The 23,748-nt window shown below is 48.3% G+C and overlaps 1 protein-coding gene across 1 annotated transcript; it reads left to right on the plus strand.

The window, feature by feature from the left end:
- Window positions 1-10: 10 nt before the first annotated feature.
- On the plus strand, window positions 11-23,392 carry LOC130604072 (zinc finger protein 850-like). The gene is given in 5 exon segments (XM_057418331.1): window positions 11-253; window positions 4,524-6,043; window positions 21,917-21,990; window positions 21,992-23,292; window positions 23,295-23,392. Coding segments are annotated over 5 exon segments (3,075 nt in total). The 5' UTR covers window positions 11-171.
- Window positions 23,393-23,748: the final 356 nt, after the last annotated feature.

The following is a 23,748-nucleotide window of genomic DNA, read 5'->3' on the forward strand; positions in this document are numbered from 1 at the left end:
CCCTGGCAGGGGCGTGCTGCGGGGCCCGGTGCTTTCCGCTGCACGCCCCTTGGAGCCGGGGTCCCTGCTCGTCGCGGAGCCGCTAGCTCCCGAGCCGCGCCGCTGGTAGCGGTCGGTGAAAGCCCAGCTGGCCTGACCCTCTTCGTTTCTTTCCCCGGAGCGGCGCCGGAGATGCTCATCCACATGGATCAGAAGGAGGAACTGCGGTTGTCCCGCTCCTGCGAAGGGAAGAGTGCTCTGAGCGGCACCTCAGGTAAGGGCCGTCAGTGTGAACCCGTCATGAGAAAGAGTGCTCCGGGAGCACCAGCGCCCCCAGAATGTACAAGGGCGGAGGTGCTGGGTTGGAGCAGGGCCCGTCCAGCTTCACCTGCTGCCTGTGGCGACGGTATTCATAGCGCCACAGGGCACCAGGCTGGGAGGGATCTCAAGGATCATCCAGTACAACTTTTCCAGGCAAAGCATGACCTGGACTGGATGTCCCAGTGCCCTGTCCAGCTGAGTCTTTAAAGCGTCCAACACTGGGGAGTGCACCACTTCCCTGGGGAGATTATTGCAATGGCTGGTTGTTCTCACTGGGAAAACTTTTCCTCTTGTGTCCAACCAGAATCTGCCCAGGAGTAACTTGTACCCCTCGTCTTTTCCATGTGACTCCTTGTGAAAAGGGAGCCCCCGTTTTCTTCGTAGGCACCCTTAAATACTGGACTGTGGTGATCATGTCTCCCCCGAGCCTTCTGTTCTCTAGGCAGAGCAAGCCCAGCTCTCTCAGCCTTTAATCATACAGCAGGCAGCAGGCCCAGCCTTTTATCAAGACTCAGAGAAGGGCAGACAAGCAGTGATGTGTCCCTGTATCCTTTCACAGGCCTGAGCCGTCTGTGGCTTCAGAAGCTCCTGAACTAGGCCCATAATGTCTCAAGATCTATCTTCTTGCCTTCTCAAGCTGTGCACATTGTAGCAGCCGTGGCAGCTTGCAGCAAGCAAGGAGTTCCCCAGCTTATTTAGGTGATGAATTGCTGCCTCCTTTAGTTTACTTTGAAAGTGCCTTTTCCTGTTGGCAGGAGTTCTTAATTTAGAACAGGTGATGCAGGATAGATGCCAAACCACCCCACAGGCCACTTGTGTTTTTATAGTCCTTTGTGATACCCCCTGTCAGCTGTACCTTTTCCCAGCAGAATGGGCAGTTGACTCATCTCCTATACAGAAGCTGCTCTGTGCCTCTGATGGTTCCTGTCATGCCTCTGTCTTCCTCAGCTCTGTCAGAGTGTCTGTGACATGGGGGATCCATCCTCCCGCTTGCACACAGTAAGAATGTGGGGTTTGAGAAGCAAGGCAGAATTACATTCTCTTTTCTTCCCTATTGTTTCCCCCCCCCCCGCACTAATTGCTGCTTGACTGGCTGTGTTGTGTGCCTAGGAGCTTCAGTTTTCATCCAGCTGCTCAGACTCCAAGGTGCTATTCCTGAATGATATCAAGAACATCCTAGTCCCAGCCTGGTGTGAGTGCAAGCTGTAGAGGCTGTTCTCCTCTATGGGTCTTTGTTTACCTGCAGTGAATGTCTCCTGTCACCTGGTTGGTCAGTATCTCAAGGCTGTGCCACAGTTTGTAGTCAGCCTTTATGTCTTTAACCCTGAGGAACACAAAATCATCAGCAAATGTTTCCACCTCCTTTTCCCTTCCTTAGCACCCTGTGAGGTTCATTCATGCCACAGCAGCTTAGGTTCTTTACCTGTTTTGGCGAAGGATGAATGTCTTTTGGGAATGCCTCTGGACCCCACATGTCCCTTTTGATAAAGCTGGGGACATCTCTGAAGAACTCTGAGTGGTTTGTGAAGTGAGACATCTCATTCCAAAGGCCGTGCCAGGTCTTCCCCAGTCTGTCCTATTGCCATCTGTCCATTAATTCTTATGCTCAGATTTCTGTTTGTGTGCTTGGAATGTTGGGCTCCAGATCTCCCCTCCAGCCCTTTCTGTGGCATCACAACAGCCACCTCTAGTCCCAGCAGTGAGGTACCACAGTCAGAAGTCCAGCAGCTTACTCTGCTTACCTGGAGCTTGCCTTGTAGCTATAGCACTGGCACTCTTGGGCATATCAGAGGTCCTGCCATCAACCCTAATTGGCATGGGCTGAGGAAGATCCACATTCTTCATGTTTCTTTTGCTTATTCATTTTTGCCAGTATAGCCATATGCTTCTAGTATTAAATCCTCATCATTGTGACCTTGCTCTCCTTCCACTTGAAATACTTCCAGTGAGTTCCTGTCTTGGTTTTGATCAAAGCCTTTACAGACAGCGTGTCCTAGATGCCAGTGAAGGTACCTGAGAGCTCAGGAGTAACAGAAATGATTGTAGAAGCGCTAGAGCCGTGACAGTAATTGTAAAAAGAATCCTGACACCCCTGATCTTCCCCCAAAAATACAGAACACCATACAAAACTTAATTGTCACATACTTCTGAAGGCTTTTTCATGGTCTATGTAAAGAACCATACTTCTGTGTAAGTGCCAAAGTTAGCATCTCTTTGGGCGCAATGGCAACAGAACAACTTTGCTAGCTCCACTGTCTAGTCAGTAAGTCTGACGAACGGGTCAAGAGCTTCATGCTGGCCTGCCAGAAACATCCTCTTTCCATCCTGTCTGTGAATATCACCTTGCTCTTTTCCTTCAGGCCTGGCTGGAGTAGCTGCAGACAAATGGAAATGCCTTCATGGTAAATAGCAAAATTTCAGTTTCTGTTCCTCTCAAGGGATGGTTTTAATGAATACTATGTGAGGGAAGAAGTGGCATCACTACCACAGCAAGCTGCCACGGAAGGTATCTTAGGAGTTCACTGTGAAATCATATTGTGATGTTTTCTTGTGCTTCCTAGAAAGAGGAAGATGAAATATGTACATATATCAGTCTGGGGTCAAACTTCTAGACTCTCTTTATTGCACACTTACGGTTCAGTAGCACCTCACCTCTTCCATGGCCTGCACTTCCTTCTCACAGCTCTGCCAGACAACAGGAGGATGCCTGTGGTTTGTACAGCAATCCCATGCGACCGATAAATTACTGGTTTATTTCGTAAGAGTGTTCAGAGAACCACAAGATATCTGTGGAATCTTTAATCAGATCTGGAGATGTGCTTTGTGTGCATGTCGCACAGGTCCTGCCTTGCTCATTCAGCCTGCAAAGAGCTATGTTTCCTGTGGACAGCAAAAGGCACAGCATTGTTGAGGGCATGTGCTTCGGAACCTGCTACCTGCTCATCAAACCACATTCAGAGCAGTGGGCTGGAAGGAGTCACAGCTCTCTGTGAACACTCTAGAAATCAGCACTTGTCTTGAGCAGGCTTTCAGGTGATCTTGGGTCTGTGCAGTGAACATTCATACCACTAACACTTCTGCAAGACTTTATGTACATGAGAAGGCAGGGATTTGTTAATTGCCTTTGTCCCAGGAGCCATTCGTAACTGTTCAGCTAACGTTAATTCAACTTGCCCCTACCTTCATCTTCTTCATGTATTTGATATCCTCACTGCATGATCTGGAACCAGCCATGGGGGATGTTCAGTTCACCCACCACCTTGCACGCCCAACAGGTTTGTTCTGCACCAGTGAAAGCATAAATTTAATTGTCTTCTGCTCTAAGAGTGGCATACGCGAGGCTCCAGGTGGTGCCCGTGTCTCATACCTTGTGCATCTTCTCTTTCTCTGCAGTACCAGCAGCACAAGAACACAGAGATTACTGTTGCAATCCAAGTAATTGGCAGTTGTTCACGGCCTTCCTCTGACTCCCAGTTCAACTTTTAGTAACATCCTCTGGAAACAAGCAGAGAGAGCTGGGCTTGTTCAGCCTGGCCAAGAGAAGGCTCTGGGGAGATCTTAGAGCAGCTTCCAGCACCCAAAGGGCCCAACAAGAAATGGGGAGAGGGGCTTTTGTCAAGAGCAAGTAGGGACAGGAGAAGGCGGAATGGCTTTAAACTGACAGAGGGGAGATGTAGATAAGGTGAAAGAAGTTCTTCCCTGTGAGGGTGCTGAGGCTGTGGCACAGGTTGCGCAGAGGAGCTGTGGTGCCCCATCCCTGGCAGTGTTCAAGACCAGGTTGGATGGGGCTTGCGGCAACGTGGTCTAGTGCAAGGTGTCCCTGCACAAGTCAGGAGGCTGGAACTGGATGGGATCTGTAAGGTCCATTCCAGCTAAAACCATCCTGTGGTTCTATGATTTTCAGGTACACCATCCTGGAAGAGCAAGCATCTTTCCCATTCAAGCAGTAAACTTTTGCCTCTAGTATGCCAGTGATTGCAGTAGATTCAGGTTCCGGTGAAGCATGCAGGGCAATTTATGGCATTTGCTCCTGTGAACACTCTGAAAAATCCACTGTGTAGTTTGGAGATAATTACCATGTCCTGAACGCAGGATATAGCAGAATGTTTTATACTTAAAGTCAATCTATTTGCTGAATTTTTAGCATTTGGCCCCTTGCGATTTGCCCTGTTCAAAGCTTCCAGTCCTGCCTGTGACTTCTCTGGATTCTCATTTTCTTGCAGCTGAAGATGGGATTGTGAGCACGAATGAAGACAATGCCCATCAAGGCATACCCAGGCTAGTGGAGGCCAAGGGTTTCTGCTCAAGACTCTCCGAGGAGAACAGTTCCCAGGGTCGTGCACAGGACCCTGTTCTCCCACGCAGGTCAGAAAGGATTCAGAGATCCAAGGGCTTCCAGGTGAGCTCCAACTTCATCCAGCATCGGCGAATCCACACTGGAGAAAAACCCTTCACCTGCACCGAATGTGGGAAGAGTTTCCATCACCGATCACATTTTATTCACCACCAGAGCATCCACACAGGGGTGTGGCCCTACAAGTGCTCTGAGTGCGGGAAGAGCTTCAGCGTGAGCTCGAAGCTGAACCAGCACCTGGTGACCCACACCGGGGAGAAGCCCTACAAGTGTGCCGAGTGTGGGAATAGCTTCTCCAAGAACTCACAGCTTATCCTGCACCAGCGGGTCCACACTGGGGAGAAACCCTACGAGTGCAGCACCTGCGGGAAGAGCTTCAGTGTGAGCTCGAGGCTGATCCAGCACCAGTTAACCCACACTGGGGAGAAGCCCTACAAGTGTGCTGAGTGCGGGAAGAGCTTCTCCAAGAACTCGCAGCTTGTCCTGCACCAGCGGGTGCACACTGGGGAGAAACCCTACGAATGCAAGACCTGCAGGAGGAGCTTCAGCATGAGCTCGAATCTGATCCGGCACCAGTCAACCCACGCCAGGGAGAAGCCCTACAAGTGTGCCGAGTGCGGGAAGAGCTTCTCCGACAGCTCGCAGCTCCTCCAGCACCAGCGGGTGCACACTGAAGAGAAACCCTATGAGTGTATGGAGTGTGGGAAGAGCTTCAGTGTGAGCTCATCCATGACACGACACCAGCGGATGCACACCGGGGAGAAACCCTACAAGTGCAGCACCTGTGGGAAGAGCTTCAGTGTGAGCTCAGCCCTGACACAACACCAGTGGGTCCACACCAGGGAAAAGCCCTTCAAGTGTGCTGAGTGCGGGATGAGCTTCAGCGTGACCTCAGCCCTTACACGACACCAGCGGGTGCACACTGGGGAGAAACCCTACGAGTGCACGAACTGCGGGAAGAGTTTCAGTGTGAGCTCATCCCTGACACGACATCAGCGAGTCCACACCGGGGAGAAGCCGTACAGATGTGCCGAGTGTGGGAAGAGCTTCTCTTACAAGTCAAAGCTCGTCCAGCACCAGTGGGTGCACACTGCGAAGGAACCCTACGAGTGCAGGAGCTGTGGGAAGAGCTTCAACTTGAGCTCAGCCCTGACACGACACCAACAAGTCCACACCAGGGAGAAACCCTACGAGTGTATGGATTGTGGGAAGAGCTTTGACCGGAGCTACGCGCTCATTAAACACCTGCTGATCCACACCGGGGAGAGGCCCTACATCTGCACCTACTGTGGGGAAAGCTTTCGGCAGAGTCCCCACCTCATCCGGCACCAGCGCATCCACACCGGGGAGCGTCCCTACGTCTGTGCTGAGTGTGGGAAGGGCTTCAGAGTGAGCTCGGCGCTCTTCCGGCACCAGCAGACCCACAGGGGAGCCCTAGGTGGGGTGAGTGTGGGGAGCGGTGAGGTCTGATACCCTGTGAGCAAAGCCCAATGTCTCCCCTTCCCATTGACCACCCTGCTTGTGGAGGGTGAAAGCAGTTTCTTCCTAGGAGAATGAGCCCTCAGAGATGAAGAAGAGGAGAGGTGATGGAGGGAGCTGATTGGAGGTTTGGGGCAGGTGCCAGGAGGAAGGTGCCCGACTCTTTTCAGTGGTGGGCAGCCCCAGGATGAGGAGCAGTGGCCATGAACTGAAACACAAGAGCTTTCACCTGGACATGAGGAAGAACTTGTTCTGTTGCAGTGTCAGAGCACTGAATAGGCTGTGTAGGGGGATGTGGAGGCTCCCTCTCTGGGCACATCCAAGCCCCGCCTGGACACGTTCGGGTGTCCCTGCCGCGTCAGGGCTGGGACCGGGTGACCCCTGGGGTTGGCTCCCATGGCTGGTGCCGCTCACAATGACCCTGCGCAATAAACTATCATAAAATGTCGCCGCTTTTCCTTTCCTGGACTGCGCCTGCGCAGGGGCTCGTGCCATGTAAAAATTATTCTGTGAGGCCCATTTCCAGCACGAAAAACCTCCCTGTGGGAGGAGGAGAAGGTGTGAAGCTCTTCTGATGTGAGTGCCAGGTTACCTATGTGAAGGCTCTTAAAGCTGCTAGGCCTGGGGTTTGTCTCCACTGCAGTGATGCTTGGGTATGCGCGGCCACGTTCTGCTGCTGCTTGTTAAAGCAAGGATTAAAGTTCTGCATGTAGGGAAAGAGCCTGAAGTTGTAAACTGGTTGAACAGCAAATTTGAACTCTGTACCACCTGGGTGTTTGCAAAGTACTGAAACTTAATGTGGAAATATGTCTGAGGCAAACTAAGTGCTGGCTAGATGAGATAGGGATGTTTTCTCTGAGGGTTTGAACACTGTTATTGGGAAAGAAATGTTTGGAGTGCTGAGGTGTTTTGTACTAAGCCTTGTCTCCAATTTGTAGCCCCACTATCCCACCTCCTGTAGCTGTTGGATTCCTCCCAGGAGGCTTCTGATAGGGCACCGGGAAGGTATGTGTTTACCCTGAACATCAGCCACATCTTGATGAGCAGAGCTCATGAAGCAAATGAAATGTCATTCCAGCCTCTGCAGTGGAAGTGGGCAGCTGCTCGAGCCGCCTGCTTGGTGAGAAGGACACTGCCTCTTGCAGCGGTGGATAACCGGGAGAAATGAGGGCCCTGAGGAGTGACGATGTTGTTGGCTTTCAGCTACCATTTTCTGAATAAAAGGGATGTGTAATGGTAAGAGATGCAGTGATTCTTACTTCCCTTCCTCTGAGTTGTCATGTGATACCGTAGTACTGAAAAGGACAGGGGTTTGATTTGTCCTGACTTGTCTCCTGAATTCACGGCTCATCATATCTATGCTGGATGGTACTGGGAAAACCCTCAGCTTCCTTCTTGTCGTGTGTATGTAGTGTCCTCACCTTGGGCTGAAAGGACTGGTGTTGTCACTGTCCTGCCTATCACTGTAGAGGTGATCATGTCAGATGGAGCATCTGCAAAAACAGTTGTGGGAGATACAAGTCTGACTGCACCGAAGTCCTTAAATGACCCTTTGTGTGCTAACCCCTTCTTCAGTAATTCACTGCTCTGAGTTGTGCTTCTACAACAGTAGTTACAGGTTTGGGTAAAGGCTTCTGAGAGCCCAGCAGATGCCCCATGGCATGGAGAGCAAAGTCCCAGTGCTGGTGAGTGCTGCTAAACATGAGTGTGTTGCCAGACATGGGTGCAGAGGCTCTGTCAAGTGACTTAGCAGATGTGTCTTGTAGAACGATGCTCTCTGGAGTCACACTGTGTATATCTGGCCATTGGGAGCCTTGAGCCGTTGCTGCTGCTGTTGACTAGTCATGTCTGAGGCTTGATCTGGTGGCTTCCTTTGGGTTGGATGTAATGTCAAGCCATCTCCAGGCCTCTTGCTGTCTGTAGGATGGTGCTGAAGTGCTCTTTGTAGCTCTGCTCTCACCTGCTCCTGTGTGCCAGTGGCTGCAGGCCTGGCAGCATGCAGAGGCAGCACACCCTACCTGCAGGACTCTGCCTGTCTGGAAGTATAAGATAAATTGGAACCAGTTTCTCTAGTTTAATTTTGGAATCTGCATTTCTTGAGGAGTGCCTGACTTGAAGCCAGCTGTGCAGGAAGCCAGGATGCCATCAGGACTTGTGCAGCTGTGCTGGCAGGAGGCTGGCTGTGCTGAGGCCCGCAGGCTGTTCCCCTGGGCCCACAACCAGCTCCTGGCTCAGCCTGGGCAGGTTCTGCCTCTTTGCTTCAGTTTCCCTTCCCCATGGTGGATGTTTGGAGCTGTGACAAGTTTGCTGACCTGGTGTGGTGCTTGCTGTTCAGTGAGTGATCAAAATGAAAATAGCGCCCTTGAACCTGCCTTCCTCTTGATGCGCGGATAGACTCCACAGCTCATTAAAACTGTAAAGTAGCTATGCTTTATTCAGCGCTGAGGCGTATGGGGGATAGCTCCTCCAAAAGCATGCGCACCTTAGCGTCATTTCCCTTTATATTTATTCTCTAAAGTTATACATATGTCTGAGGTTCCACAACATGCCTATACATATTCATGTCCTATCCCCACTTCGTATTATAATGAGCTAAGAATTCCTTTATGCCTGTGCAGTGCCTCCTGGTGGTCATGGGCGAGAGTCTCAAGATGAAGTAAACAAGTCTTCCTCGAGCCTGAACTTTTCACCTCTAGTCTTTATGCGTGCTCTTTGGAGGCTTGGTCATTGTCCAAACTGCAGAGCCAGTTTCAGCCGGCCTAGGCGTCCAAAGGACTGGAATCAAGTCACGGTCCCTATCTCTTAACAATAGCCACCTCCTTATATTTTATTCTAGCATATACAGCGAGTATGATAAGCATGAACGAATAGTAACATTCTTAAGCAAGCAGCTTGATCTACCCCCTTGTACATTGCAAGTATGATAAGCATGAGCAAGAAGTAACACCTAAGTAAGCAGCTTGACCTACCTCCCCTGTACGTCGGTTAACCCTTTGCATCAGTCCCCCCTTTTCTATAAAGTTAGTGAATTCTTTTACTAATACATAGGCTCTTTTCCTAGCGAGCTTCTACAAAAGATATCAGTGGTTTATCATGTGTCTTTGACAAAGAAATTAGAGCTTCTACTTGTTGCAGCATTTTCCAATTTCAAACTAACAGCACAGTAGAGAATATAAAATTTATTCCTACTAATATTAAAAGAACAACTATAGGGTGAAGAAGCATATTTAGAACACCAGTTGCAATAGGTGACCACCCAAAAAGTACATCCCACCAGTGATGAGTTGTATCTTGTCTTTTTGTAAGACCCTGTTTATTTTTAAGATTCATTCTAATGGATGTGGGTGACAATTTATTAGTTGATGGGATACAACTGGTTTTAAGTATGTAAAGTCACACAAATATAAAGGTTGAAATAATTTCCAACAGTGATAATCTCATCATCTTCACAGAAACATAAGCAGTTCTGAAACAAACACAGTTCTGGCATCTCAAAATGACAAATATCCTGCTTTTTGTCAAGGCATATACTCTTAGCATTGATTGTGGGGTGGGTTTTTTTTGAGCTTTCACAGTTCTAGTTGGAAAGGCTTCTGGCCAACCTGAAAAGGTATCCGTTAATGCCAACAAATATCTATACCCCCCTTTTCTTGGCAGTTTCGTGAAGTCAATTTGTCATTGTTGTCCTGACCTGTTACCCCTCCCAGTTTGGCCTATCTTTGGCCTAGGGTTGTTTTTGGAATTCGTTTGGAGGCAGAGATTGCATTATTGAGTTATACAGGTTTCTAGCCATAATTTTGCTTATTAAATGCCTATGCAAGGCATTCACTCCAGTGCGTTTTTGATATTCACTCCTTACTAGGGACCATAACAGGTAAGAGGGGACTATTATTTTTCCCTGTGCTGTGCTAGCCCACCCTTCCTCATTGAAGGTTCTGCCTTGGTCTATAATTAATTTCTAATCTTCTTTATCATAATTTGGCTTACCTTTCAGGGAAATTTGCCCATCCAGAATTAGGGCCCCTTCTGTTGTCATCTCACCTTTTGCCGCTTCTTTTGCCTCTCTGTCCGCCAGCTCATTTCCCTCCTCCAATTCTGAGCTCACCTGGTTTGCCTTGATGTGTATAATTGCTGCCTTCTCAGGTAGTTGGATCGCTTCCAACAGTCGTATTATTTCTTGTGCATATTTGATGTTTTTCCCTTGTGAGTTTAATAGTCCTCTTTCTTTCCAAATGGCTCCCTGTGCCTATACAACCCCAAATGCATATCTTGAGTCTGTACAGATGTTTATATTTTTTCCTCTTGCTATTTCTAAGGCTCTAGTCAGAGCAATTAGTTCCACTTTTTGTGCAGATGTGTTTATTGGCAAAGGTCCAGATTCTGTTACCTCTCTGCAGGTGTTAACTGCATATCCAGCATGTCATCTTCCACTGATGACATAACTGCTCCCATTAGTAAACCCGGTTTCTGCGTCGTCCAAAGGGCTATCCTTCAGGTCTGGACGGCAGGATTATGTGGCCTCAATGGTTTTTAGGCAATCATGGTGTACCGGTTCTCCTTTGTTTTCACTGAGGAAGGAAGCTGGGTTGACAGTGTTAGTCACCACTATCTCTACGTCATCTTGTTTTGGCATTTGACATATTGTCTCTTTTCGGTCTTGTGTCAAGTGTTCGCTGTCCAGTACTAATTTCATATTCTAGGTAAATTATTTTTGCTTTACTATCTGGGCTTTTTTCTTGGATACCCTATATCCCTGGAGTCACAGAAAATTTAACAGGCTTATCATTCAGGCAACACCCGTCTCTTTTGTCTGAATGGCTATTAAGATGTTGTTTATATATTGCAATAGCTTCCCTTCTTCCGGCGAAGCCTCTCAGGACTCTAAGTCTTTTGAAAGTTGTTCTCCAAACAGGGTGGGACTGTTCTTAAATCCCTGAGGCAACACCGTCCACATGAGCTGGGGTTTGCGCCCATTCTTAGGGCTTTTCCATTCAAATTCAAACATTTTCTGGCTGGCTTCGTGAAGAGGGAGGCAAAAGAAAGCATCTTTCAAATCTAAAACAGTAAACCAAGTTAACTCAGGTGTCAAGCATGTTAATAGAGTATATGGATTTGCTACCACAGGGTAACGATCCTCAGTTTTACTTTTAAAGTGATCTCATCTTCTTTGAAAGTAATGGTCGCTCCCAAGTGTTCCAATAAATCTCTCCCTAGGAGAGCTTTTGGGGAGTTAGGCATATATAAGAATATTTCAATGATTTATAAAAATAAGCCTTTTCACTTTGGCCAGTCGTCCCTTTTACCATAATATAATCATCCCCCAAAGGCATCAAAGCTTTGTTTAAAATTGAATACTTTGTGCCCGTATCAGCTAAAAATTCTATTTTCTTTTTTGTTCTTTAGCTTCATTACTATCAGTGGATCTGCTAGGGAAGATTCCCCAGGTCCCTGTCAGTCTAGTTCCAATTCAGTCACCGGAGCCACCCCATGGCACTCCCCCACACCAAGGGCAGTCTCACTTCCAGCGTCCCAACTCCCCATAGCACGCACACCAATCCGGTTTCACAGAAAAAGAGTCCACTCCCCCACCTCTGCCCGATATTCCTCCTACTCCAGTTTCAAAGCAGCCACCGCAGCTGTGGCTATAGCACTATCTGGCCTTTTTTTTTCTCCTACCTGTTTCTCTGCTCTGCAGGGGCTGCAGATGCCTACCTCTGCAACAGCACTTCTGTTTTAACCCTTTTTCAACTCTGAATGTGAATCTGCCGCTTGTTGCCAGTGACAGCAATCTCCTGCTCCTTATTAATGTCTGATAGGACAGATACAGAGGGTGCTTCTCTTGGAGGTATTTGTGGTATATAATTTTCCTATCTATCTTCCTGATTACTGTTTTTTAACTTTAAACATCTTTCCCCAGTATCACATGCTGAACAACATTTCTCCATCTTAACTTCTAGGTTTTTTTCCCTGTCCTTCTCCAAAGCAAAAATTAAGGGATCTGGTGGAGCTATATTAATTTTACATTCAGTCTGTCACTCCAGCTGGTTTCTTAAAGTGAAAAACATATCTGCATATATTATTTCATCCCATTTTCCTTGCTCCCTCAAAACAATATTAATTGTAATGATGTATTATAGTTCAGAGTTCCATTTTTAGGCCATTTTTTTTTTTGATCATCCAAAGTATATAAAGGCCACTATTGCTCATAATATCTTACTAATGTTTTCTTGTTTACCAAGCCCTCAGGAAACCTTTCCAGTTCTTTCCAGTGTGCCAAAATGCAATCCAATGGGCTTTTATTCAGAATTTTCTGCTTTGACCGGTTCCCATTTCAAACAGTCTTTTACAAATCTTTATAGCCTCTCTTTCAGTGTTCTGCAAATGCACTTATAAAAATATGAGAGTACCTACACCCAAGTTTTATGATATTCTCGGGGAGTTCAGTAAAATAATATCTCTGAGTTCTGCAGATCAACTCCTCTGCTGTTAGATAATAGTTTCAGTTCTAATAAAATTTATACTCCTAGTATGCATGGCAGGTTCTACTGTTCAAATATTACTATGCTATACTTTTCTGATACAGCCACTGGGGTGCAGAAAGGGAACTTTTCTTAATCTTTCAATTAGTCACAGTTTACTTCCATCTACTTCTCCCCAAGCATTTAAATCATAACAAATACACTTTGTCTGACTCCGGACGCTGTCTTTGCGGAAAACACGGAACTGTGGATTAGGACTCCACACTCGCTTTGTAGCTATGCCACGTCTCATTCACACAAAACACTTGCACACGGGATCCCACAGACACACAATGGTTCCGCTTACCCTTCTTCTGCTTCCTACACAGTCATTAGCAGGTCCGTCCTAGCTCCCAAAGCCTGGGATGTGACGAAAACCCGGACGCACCTGATCCGCCCTCAGAATTGCTAGCAGCCACTCTATCGGTTGGTGAGTCCCCTGCTTGCAAGCCCTACCTGCCAAGGGGAACTATGCTGTGTGCCAGACGTCTCTGCATGCCTTACCAGCAGCCTCGGGCCATGTGTACGCCTTATAGACCCCCTGTAAGTCCCAAGACAATTACAAACCTAAATTCCAAACATACAGTTTTTCCGCAGCTGGCACAGGTTGTTGTCTGTTCCCGCAGTGAGCAGACGAGAAGCAGAGCTCCCCCAGGCAAGTGGCCTGGGGCACCTAGCATGTCCGCCCCTCAGCTGATCCTGCAGCTGAACAGAGGTCTCCTGGATGGCTCACCAAATTGATGCACAGATAGACTCCACAACTCGTTAAAGTTGTAAAGTAGGTATGATTTATTCAGTGCTGAGGCGCATGGAGGATAGCTCCTCCAAAAGCATGCACACCTTAGCATCATTTTTCCTTTATATATATACTCAACAGTTATGTATGAGGTTGCACAACATGCCTGTACATATTCACAACCACTCTACCCTCCGGCTGGGGAGGCTGTGCTGTGTCCTATCCTGTGCTGCAGGGCCCTGGGGATGTGGGGCTGCTTCCCCTGTGACTTCTGTTCCTGCAATGGGCTGGCTGGCATCACAAGGTAGTGTTTTGTGGTCAGCCCTCCCCTTGGGGAAGGCTCTGTCCCAGTGAGCCCAAGGACTGTGTGATCACAGGGGAAACCCTCACCCTGGTGATGTGTCCTCCAGACTGGGTGCTCAGACCCAGCTCCCAGTGCTCCTGGCTGAGTCCTCTGCTGGAGTGTGGAGGGCAGCGGAAGTGGCTGTGGAACAGGGCTTCAGAAACTCAGGGAGAGGAGCCAGAGGGAAGTTAATTCATAGCTGGGGTGCTCCATGTGAGCTGGGAGCCAGGAGCTGATGTGCTGGTGCTGGCCCTGTGCTGAGCTTGGTGAACTTGCAGCTGCCTGCCTGCTCTTCTGGCCCTGAGGGGGCTGACCTCGAATGGGAGGTGTAGTAAATCTGTTTGATCAAAGTATACCAGCAGGGATGGGAATGAGTAATCTGGCTAAAGCTGGCAGCAAGCAGTTGAGTCTCTACTATCAATTGCCCTTCAGAAATGCTTTGACCATTTGGCATTTGTGTTTGTGTCCTGCTGGCCAAGGCGAGCCAGTTTTCCATGGTTTCCTGGGCAGACTCATGTGATGGCAGCTTCTTGGTTTGAAAGATGACCCTAGAGGTGAACTATGCTCTAGGGAGCTGCCTCTCTTGCCTTTGCAGAATGCCCACTGGTTTAGGCAAGACTGTTGTCTTGGAGGTTAGTTTAAACAGTAAATTCACACACATGCTCTGAAAGTCGAGGCTTCAGACTTGGGAAGAGTGAGCAGCGTGCTTCCCAGAATACCTAGATATTCTGTGCTGGTTGACTTCTCTTTGACTTGAGACAGTTTCATGCTGCCTGGCTGCATGGCCACTCGATGGGTCTGGAGTGGTGTGTCACTTGCAGCTATCTGTAGCAGACTAGTCAGAAAACCTGGTCAGTGTCATTTCCAAAGTGGGCTGATCTTAGGCTGTAAACTCTCTGGGACTCTTGGGGGAAGTCTTGGACCCTAAAGTGTCATCTTTTACATATTTATTTTCACAGCATCTTCTGACTTTTGTCATTCTGGCAGTTCTGATTCTGCACACTCTTACCGAACAAAATGGACTCAACACTTCAAAATAAGAAGCTGGATTTCTAAAAGTATTTATATTTTTTGAACATGTCAATGTTTTTATTTTTTATACCATATATCTTTGAGTTTATTTGATTTATACGACATACAATAAACAATGTGTAAGGTACTAATGATAAGTTATGTCTTATGACAGGTCGGGGATGCATTCTAAGCAGCAACACTGGGTCTAGTGGAGAGCAGTAGAGTCTACGCCTGTACTAACTGTGTGCACTACACTGTATCATAAAAAAATATTCAGTATGTTATAACAAAACTGTGAATTTTAGGCACTGAAAGTGTCTCCATACTCCTGTCTTTGTCATCCTTAAAGCTTGCACCAGGGCAGTCTCTGCCTAATGCAGAAAGATGACTTAAATACCGCATCTGTGCTCTCAGGGTTTGCAGGTAACTGCTTTGCGGGGGCTTGGCTTGGTGCTTCCTTGTTGCTGCCATTGACAAACTGAGATGTCTCTTGTAATTCTGAAACTTTCCTCAGATGATGAGAAAAGGATTAAAAATCTTTTATGGCCTTCAAGACCACAAGGATGTTTCTGACATGCACTGCAAATTCCCTGACAGAAATCATTCAATCCCCTGCTTCATTACTCCATAAGCAAAGGCAGCCTTCCCAAGCTAGCACTGGTGTTGCCATGTGCCAGTGATGATGTGTTGCCAGCCAGTTCTGTTTGTATACATTCATGTGTTTTCTTGCCTTCCTAATGCAGGCTCATTTGTCTTGGAAAATGCATTGCTTTCATTTTTACTTCCAGTGGGTAGTAACAACTATCAAATATATTTTGATACTTCTGTTTAACACTTCCAAGGCTGCAGAAGAAGCAAACCACACCCAGCTTTTCAACTAAGGTATTGATTGCTTTTTAAGCTAAAGAAAGGAGCAGGTATGTTACTGGCATTGTACAAAGCTTGTCTTGCCAATATACACTGTGTGAGCCCTGACTGAGCTTCGGAACACACTGCTTATAAATTTACTGTGACAGTGAAATGATCAGCGGCACTGTGGGTCATCCTTTGGAGCTACCACCACGTTGATTTGTGCGCTGCCTGAAAACATAGCCTCTGTAGGTTTATTCTGAAAAGCTGTGCTGCAGATGTTTACGTACCTTCTCGGATCTTGCATCTGAAAAGAGCTGTTTTCTTATACAGGCACAGTTCTGTGCGTACACGTATTTCAGAACATATTCCCTGCCTTAATGCCATGTCGAGTGGGTGTTATCCACGGCTAATGCAATAATGAAAGTATATAAACCTGTAACAAATGCTTATCAGCACGCCTCTGGCTATGGTCATGCACTCAGCACTGTTCCTTTTGCTTTCTTGTCTTTGTCCCTCCATAAAACCCTGTTACCTCGTTTGGAGGAGTGAGCTCCTATTTCACAAATGGGGACTCCTCCAGGATAAAGCCTGCCTTGCTTCCGTGGGCTTAGGGGAATTCGGGCGAAAGGCATGCCCTGCCGATTTTGGCGGTTTGTTCGGTTTCTTCTGGTCTCATCAGCACTTGCAGGTCATATTCTGGTCAAAGAAGGGGACTCATAAAGCAAAAGCGGGGAAGGGCTCCCAAGGAAACCGCGGTCTGCTGTAATTCACATGCATGAAGGCCTGGACAAGAAAACAGAGTGTAAGTATTGTTCGGTTAGTTGGGAACATGGGGATGATCGGTGTGTGAATGAGACATGGACCGGGTATACGGGATCTGTGAAGCAAGTGCGGGGTCTTTCTAACCGCAGTTCCAATCTCCCACAAGGGAATTGGCTGGTGAAGAGACAAAGTGAATCAGTAAGAAAGACTGAAATACCCTCCAGGATATAAGTATGGGACAACGGGTGGGTAAGCCAGGTCCCGGGAAAAAAAGGGAGCAAGGAAATGCCGGCCGAAATACCCCCAGACAGTCCACTGGGGGGTTATGTTAGCCAAGAGGGAATATGGTTCATGTACAAAAGGAAAGGACAAGATAAATTCAGCAGGAAGAGATGCAAGACTAGGGCTGTCAGGGGCTCTGCCTCCTGGGCAATAAAAGTGGGACCCCAAGGGGAGAAATCGGAGTTCTTAGTATGTATCAGGGATACCTGTAAGTCGTGAGGAGATGTCCTACGTGAGATAAAGAGCGCAGGTCCTCGCCCCAAGGGTTGTGTTGGGTTGGTTTGGTAGGGTATCAATACAAGGTTCACTGTACTAATGGCTTCACGAACCTTTGGTGGGTAAACACTGTCTTAAGATTTATGTGTTAGCAATTACTGGCTTAGACGACATTCTGTGAAGTGGGTGATTGAGAGACAGGCCCTTGTGTGAATGAGTGTTTTGTGTAAGTGAGACGTGGCATAGCTATGAAGAGAGCGTGGAGTCCTGATCTGCGATTCCATGTTCTCTGCGAGAAGAGCGGCCAGAGATGGCGTGTATATCTCATGAAATTGAACCTATTGTTGAGTTTTGGTGTCCTATCCACCATGATATTGTGTGTGATCCAGTTTTCATCTTTGAACAGTTTGTTTGTTTGGATAAAGTGTCAGTGAAATTTGCTCGGGATTTTTGGTGTGTTAATTGCCTGGTAAATTGGTCCGATTGGGACCGGACTGAATGTTCGGGTGAATTAGTACTTGTAGTTTGTGGAAACCTGGGAGAACTGAAGAACCAGTAGAGCAATATAGGGGTTAACTGTCAGAGTAGTGATCAAGCTCCCTGGCGCAGGGCTCCAACTAGCCCTTAGGCTATCTGTCATCACTGTTGTTTGTATATCCAAGCTAAGTGTCCTGCTTGTTCAAAATGAATTCTCTCTTTTGGTGGGAGACAAACAGTTTATTTACAGAAGTGTTTGGAATTTGGGTGTATCGCTTGTGGGTGCAGCATGCCCTTATACCTTTTACTCTGGGTAAGATACTACTGTTGTAGGGCTAACCATGTCGTATATCTTTAAAGGCTTACAATGGGAGGACAGCAGAGTGGGGGAATTCTCAAAAAGAGCCCTTTAGGTTGCATTTTAGCTCATTGGAAAGATACAGGGGGGCCACTGGGAGGAAGTGTGAATAAGAAAACCTTGACCAAATATTGTAACCAGTGATGGCCTTCATATAAGTTGGAAGATGGGGAAAAGTGGCTCTTCAATGGAACTTGGAATTATAATACCTTATTACAATTGTTATTTTTGAGATGAGAAGGAAAATGGGATGAAGTTTCATAATGCTGGTATGTTCTTTACCCTTCGGGATCATCCTGAATGGCAGACAAAATGTGGGCTGGTGGCTCCACAAGACCCGATGGTGTTGGCACTGGAGAAGGGTAATAGGAAGGAAGGAAAAGAGAAGTTAAAGAGATGTTGTTCGGCACGTAGTATAGAGCAGATGTACCAGACTGGGAAAGGCAGGGGAGAGATAACAGGATTTAGTGGCCCCACTAAACATGAATGAATGATTTCACACCATCCTTCTACTTACCAGTTAGATTGGAGACAGTGCCTCCCGAACATCTGTGAGCTTGGGATACTCCTTGTCTGCCCATCCTGCAATAAATTTTGTGCGAAGGTCACACTGGTCTAAATATTTGCCAGCTGTCAGAGAAGTCACAGATATGGGTGGTTTCAGCTAGTTTTGTGATTACTGGGACATCCAACTGTGCCGAAGTGTGAACCCGTCATGAGAAAGAGTGCTCCGGGAGCACCAGCGCCCCCAGAATGTACAAGGGCGGAGGTGCTGGGTTGGAGCAGGGCCCGTCCAGCTTCACCTGCTGCCTGTGGCGACGGTATTCATAGCGCCACAGGGCACCAGGCTGGGAGGGATCTCAAGGATCATCCAGTACAACTTTTCCAGGCAAAGCATGACCTGGACTGGATGTCCCAGTGCCCTGTCCAGCTGAGTCTTTAAAGCGTCCAACACTGGGGAGTGCACCACTTCCCTGGGGAGATTATTGCAATGGCTGGTTGTTCTCACTGGGAAAACTTTTCCTCTTGTGTCCAACCAGAATCTGCCCAGGAGTAACTTGTACCCCTCGTCTTTTCCATGTGACTCCTTGTGAAAAGGGAGCCCCCGTCTTCTTCGTAGGCACCCTTAAATACTGGACTGTGGTGATCATGTCTCCCCCGAGCCTTCTGTTCTCTAGGCAGAGCAAGCCCAGCTCTCTCAGCCTTTCCTCATACAGCAGGCAGCAGGCCCAGCCTTTTATCAAGACCCAGAGAAGGGCAGACAAGCAGTGATGTGTCCCTGTATCCTTTCACAGGCCTGAGCCGTCTGTGGCTTCAGAAGCTCCTGAACTAGGCCCATAATGTCTCAAGATCTATCTTCTTGCCTTCTCAAGCTGTGCACATTGTAGCAGCCGTGGCAGCTTGCAGCAAGGAGTTCCCCAGCTTATTTAGGTGATGAATTGCAGCCTCCTTTAGTTTGCTTTGAAAGTGCCTTTTCCTGTTGGCAGGAGTTCTTAATTTAGACCAGATGGTGCAGGATAGATGCCAAACCACCCCACAGGCCACTTGTGTTTTTATAGTCCTCTGTGATACCCCCTGTCAGCTGTACCTTTTCCCAGCAGAATGGGCAGTTGACTCATCTCCTATACAGAAGCTGCTCTGTGCCTCTGATGGTTCCTGTCATGCCTCTGTCTTCCTCAGCTCTGTCAGAGTGTCTGTGACATGAGGGATCCATCCTCCCACTTGCACACAGTCAGAATGTGGGGTTTGAGAAGCAAGTCAGAATTACATTCTCTTTTCCTCTCTATTGTTTCCCCCCCAGCGCTAATTGATGCTTGACTGGCTGTGTTGTTTGCGTAGGAGCTTCAGTTTTCATCCAGCTGCTCAGACTCCAAGGTGCTATTCCTGAATGATATCAAGAACATCCTAGTCCAAGCCTGGTGTAAATGCAAGATGTAGAGGCTATTCTCCTCTGAAGGTCTTTGTTTACCTGCCGTGAATGTCCCCTGTTACCTGGTTGGTCAGTATCTCAAGGCTGTGCCACAGTTTGTAGTCAGCCTTTATGTCTTTAACCCTGAGGAACACAAAATCATCAGCAAATGTTTCCACCTCCTTTTCCCTTCCTTAGCACCCTGTGAGGTTCATTCATGCCACAGCAGCTTAGGTTCTTTACCTGTTTTGGCGAAGGATGAATGTCTTTTGGGAATGCCTCTGGACCCCACATGTCCCTTTTGATAAAGCTGGGGACATCTCTGAAGAACTCTGAGTGGTTTGTGAAGTGAGACATCTCATTCCAAAGGCCGTGCCAGGTCTTCCCCAGTCTGTCCTCTCGCCATCTGTCCATTAATTCTTATACTCAGATTTCTGTTTGGAATGTTGGGCTCCAGATCTCCCCTCCAGCCCTTTCTGTGGCATCACAACAGCCACCTCTAGTCCCAGCAGTGAGGTACCACAGTCAGAAGTCCAGCAGCTTACTCTGCTTACCTGGAGCTTGCCTTGTAGCTATAGCACTGGCACTCTTGGGCATATCAGAGGTCCTGCCATCAACCCTAATTGGCATGGGCTGAGGAAGATCCACATTCTTCATGTTTCTTTTGCTTATTCATTTTTGCCAGTATAGCCATATGCTTCTAGTATTAAATCCTCATCATTGTGACCTTGCTCTCCTTCCACTTGAAATACTTCCAGTGAGTTCCTGTCTTGGTTTTGATCAAAGCCTTTACAGACAGCGTGTCCTAGATGCCAGTGAAGGTACCTAGTAGCTCAGAAGTAACAGAAATGATTGTAGAAGTGCTAGAGCCGTGACAATAATTTCAAGGTCTATCAGCACAAGGAATCAGCACAAGCCCCTTGTCTTGAGCAGGCTTTCAGGTGACCTTGGGTCTGTGCAGTGAACAGTCATACCAGTAACTCTTCTGCAAGACTTCATGTACATGAGAGGGCACGGATCTGTTCCTTGCCTGTGTCCCAGGAGCCAGTCGTAACTATTCAGCTACCGTTAATTTGACTTGCACCTACCTTCATCTTCTACATGTATTTGATTTCCTCAGTGCATAATTTGGAACCAGCCATGGGGGATCTTCAGTTCACCCACCACCTAGCACGCACAACAGATTTGTTCTGCACCAGTGAAAGCATAATGTTAAATTCAGCTCTAAGACTGGCAAAAGCCAGGCTCCAGGTGGTGTCCGTGTCTCATACCTTGTGCGTCTTCTCTTCCTCTGCAGTACCGGCAGCAAGAGAGCACGGAGATTACTGTTGCAACTGAAGTAACATTCTGCTGAACAACGCAGTTGTTTATGGCCTTCCTCTGACACCCAGTTCAACTTTTAGTAACATCCTGTGGAGACAAGCAGAGAGAGCTGGGCTTGTTCAGCCTGGCCAAGAGAAGGCTCTGGGGAGATCTCAGAGCAGCTTCCAGCACCCAAAGGGCCCAACAAGAAATGGAGAGAGGGGCTTTTGTCAAGAGCAAGTAGGGACAGGAGAGGGCGGAATGGCTTTAAACTGACAGAGGGGAGATTTAGATAAGGTGAAGGAATTTCTTCCCTGTGAGGGTGCTGAGGCTGTGGCACAGGTTGCGCAGAGGAGCTGTGGTGCCCCATCCCTGGCAGTGTTCAAGACCAGGTTGGATGGGGCTTGCAGCAACGTGGTCTAGTGCAAGGTGTCCCTGCACAAGTCAGGAGGCTGGAACTGGATGGGATCTGTAAGGTCCATTCCAGCTAAAACCATCCTGTGGTTCTATGATTTTCAGGTACACCATCCTGGAAGAGCAAGCATCTTTCCCATTCAAGCAGTAAACTTTTGCCTCTAGTATGCCAGTGATTGCAGTAGATTCAGGTTCCGGTGAAGCATGCAGGGCAATTTATGGCATTTGCTCCTGTGAACACTCTGAAAAATCCACTGTGTAGTTTGGAGATAATTACCATGTCCTGAACGCAGGATATAGCAGAATGTTTTATACTTAAAGTCAATCTATTTGCTGAATTTTTAGGATTTGGCCCCTTGCGATTTGCCCTGTCCAAAGCTTCCAGTCCTGCCTGTGACTTGTCTGGATTCTCATTTTATTGCAGCTGAAGATGGGATTGTGAGCACGAATGAAGACAATGCCCATCAAGGCATACCCAGGCTAGCGGAGGCCAAGGGTTTCTGCTCAAGACTCTCTGAGGAGAACAGTTCCCAGGGTCGTGCACAGGACCCTGTTCTCCCACGCAGGTCAGAAAGGATTCAGAGATCCAAGGGCTTCCAGGTGAGCTCCAACTTCATCCAGCATCGGCGAATCCACACTGGAGAAAAACCCTTCACCTGCACCAAATGTGGGAAGCGTTTCAAGCACTGATCACATTCACCACCAGAGCATCCACACATGGGAGTGGCCCTACAAGTGCTCTGAGTGCAGAAAGAGCTTCAGTGTGAGCTTGAAGCTGAACCAGCACCAGGTAATCCACATGAGGGAGAAGCCTTACAAGTGTGGCACGTGCGGGAAGAGCTTCTGCGTGAGCTCGCAGCTTGTCCAGCACCAGCAGGTGCACAACGGGGAGAAATTATACCAGTGCAGGACCTGCGGGAAGAGCTTCAGTGTGAGCGAAGCCCTGACACGATACCACTGTGTGCAAACTGGGGATAAGCCCTACAAGTGTGCCAAGTGCGGGATGAGCTTCAGCATGAGCTCAGCCATGTCTCGACACCAGCGGTTGCACACCAGGGAGAAACCCTACAAGTGCAGGACCTGCGGGAAGAGCTTCAGCGTGAGTGCAGCCCTGACACGACACCAGCGGATGCACACTGGGGAGAAGCCCTACAAGTCTTCTGAGTGTGAGAAGAGATTCACCAGGAACTCACATCTTGTCCTGCACCAATGGACGCACACTGGGGAGAAACGCTACGAGTGTATGGAGTGTGGGCAGGGCTTCAGGGAGAGCTCGAAGCTGATCCAGCACCAGGTAATCCACACTTGGGAGAAGCCCTACAAGTGTGCCAACTGCGGGAAGAGCTTCTACGGGAGCTCGCAGCTTGTCTGGAACCAGCGTGTGCACACCGCTGAGAAACCCTACGAGTGCAGGACCTGCAGGAAGAGCTTCAGCATGAACTCAGCCCTGACACAACACCAACGGGTCCACACTGGGGTGAAACCCTACGAGTGCAGGACCTGCAGGAAGAGCTTCAGCATGAACTCAGCCCTGACACAACACCAACGGGTCCACACTGGGGTGAAACCCTACAAGTGCAGGACCTGCGGGAAGCGCTTCAGTGTGAACTCATCCCTAATACTACACCAGCGGGTCCACACCGGGGAGAAACCCTAGAAGTGCAGGACCTGCGGGAAGAACTTCAGCGTGAGCTCAGGCTTGAAACAACACCAGTGGGTCCACACCCGTGAGAGGCCTTACAAGTGTGCTGAGTGCAGGATGAGCTTCTCTGTTAACTCAAAGCTCGCCCGGCATCAGCGGATGCACATTGGGGAGAAACCCTACGAGTGTACAGATTGTGGGAAAAGCTTCATCTGCAGCCCTACGCTCAAGAAACACCAACGTTTCTACACCGGAGAGAGGCCCTACATCTGCACCTGCTGTGGGAACAGCTTTCAGCAGAATTCCCACCTCATCCGGCACCAGGGCATCCAAACTGACAGGGTCCCTACGTCTCTGCCGACTATGGGAAGGGCTTCAGTGTGAGCTCGGCACTCTACCAGCACCAGCAGACCTACAGGGGTGGGGAGCCCTAGGTGGGGTGAGTGTGGGGAGCAGTGAGGTATGATACCCTGTGAGCAAAGCCCTATGAAGCCTATCGCTGTCCCAGTTTCTCCTTTGTTGGGTGAAACAGATCTGTTATTCAAGCCTCATAGTGCCTAGCACAACACTGCTTTACATACATCAGCTATAAGTGCCTGTCACTGTCACTGTCCCTGCTTGGGGTGTCCCAGGCAGAGCTGACTGCATGCTGGGATGGGCAGGGCAAATACTGGCTATCTCCAGAACAGAGGCTCTTCAGGAAGTTCATGTGTGCCTGTCACACTCCATCCCTACTCTCCCCAGGTGCGAAGCTGGTTGACTGATGTGCCCCTTGTGCTGTTCTCCCAGG

The sequence above is a fragment of the Pezoporus wallicus genome, unplaced genomic scaffold (assembly GCF_028554395.1).
Source record: "Pezoporus wallicus isolate ANWC-B61680 ecotype Strahan unplaced genomic scaffold, APGP_CSIRO_Pwel_v1 contig_8296, whole genome shotgun sequence".
Classification (NCBI taxonomy): domain Eukaryota; kingdom Metazoa; phylum Chordata; class Aves; order Psittaciformes; family Psittacidae; genus Pezoporus; species Pezoporus wallicus.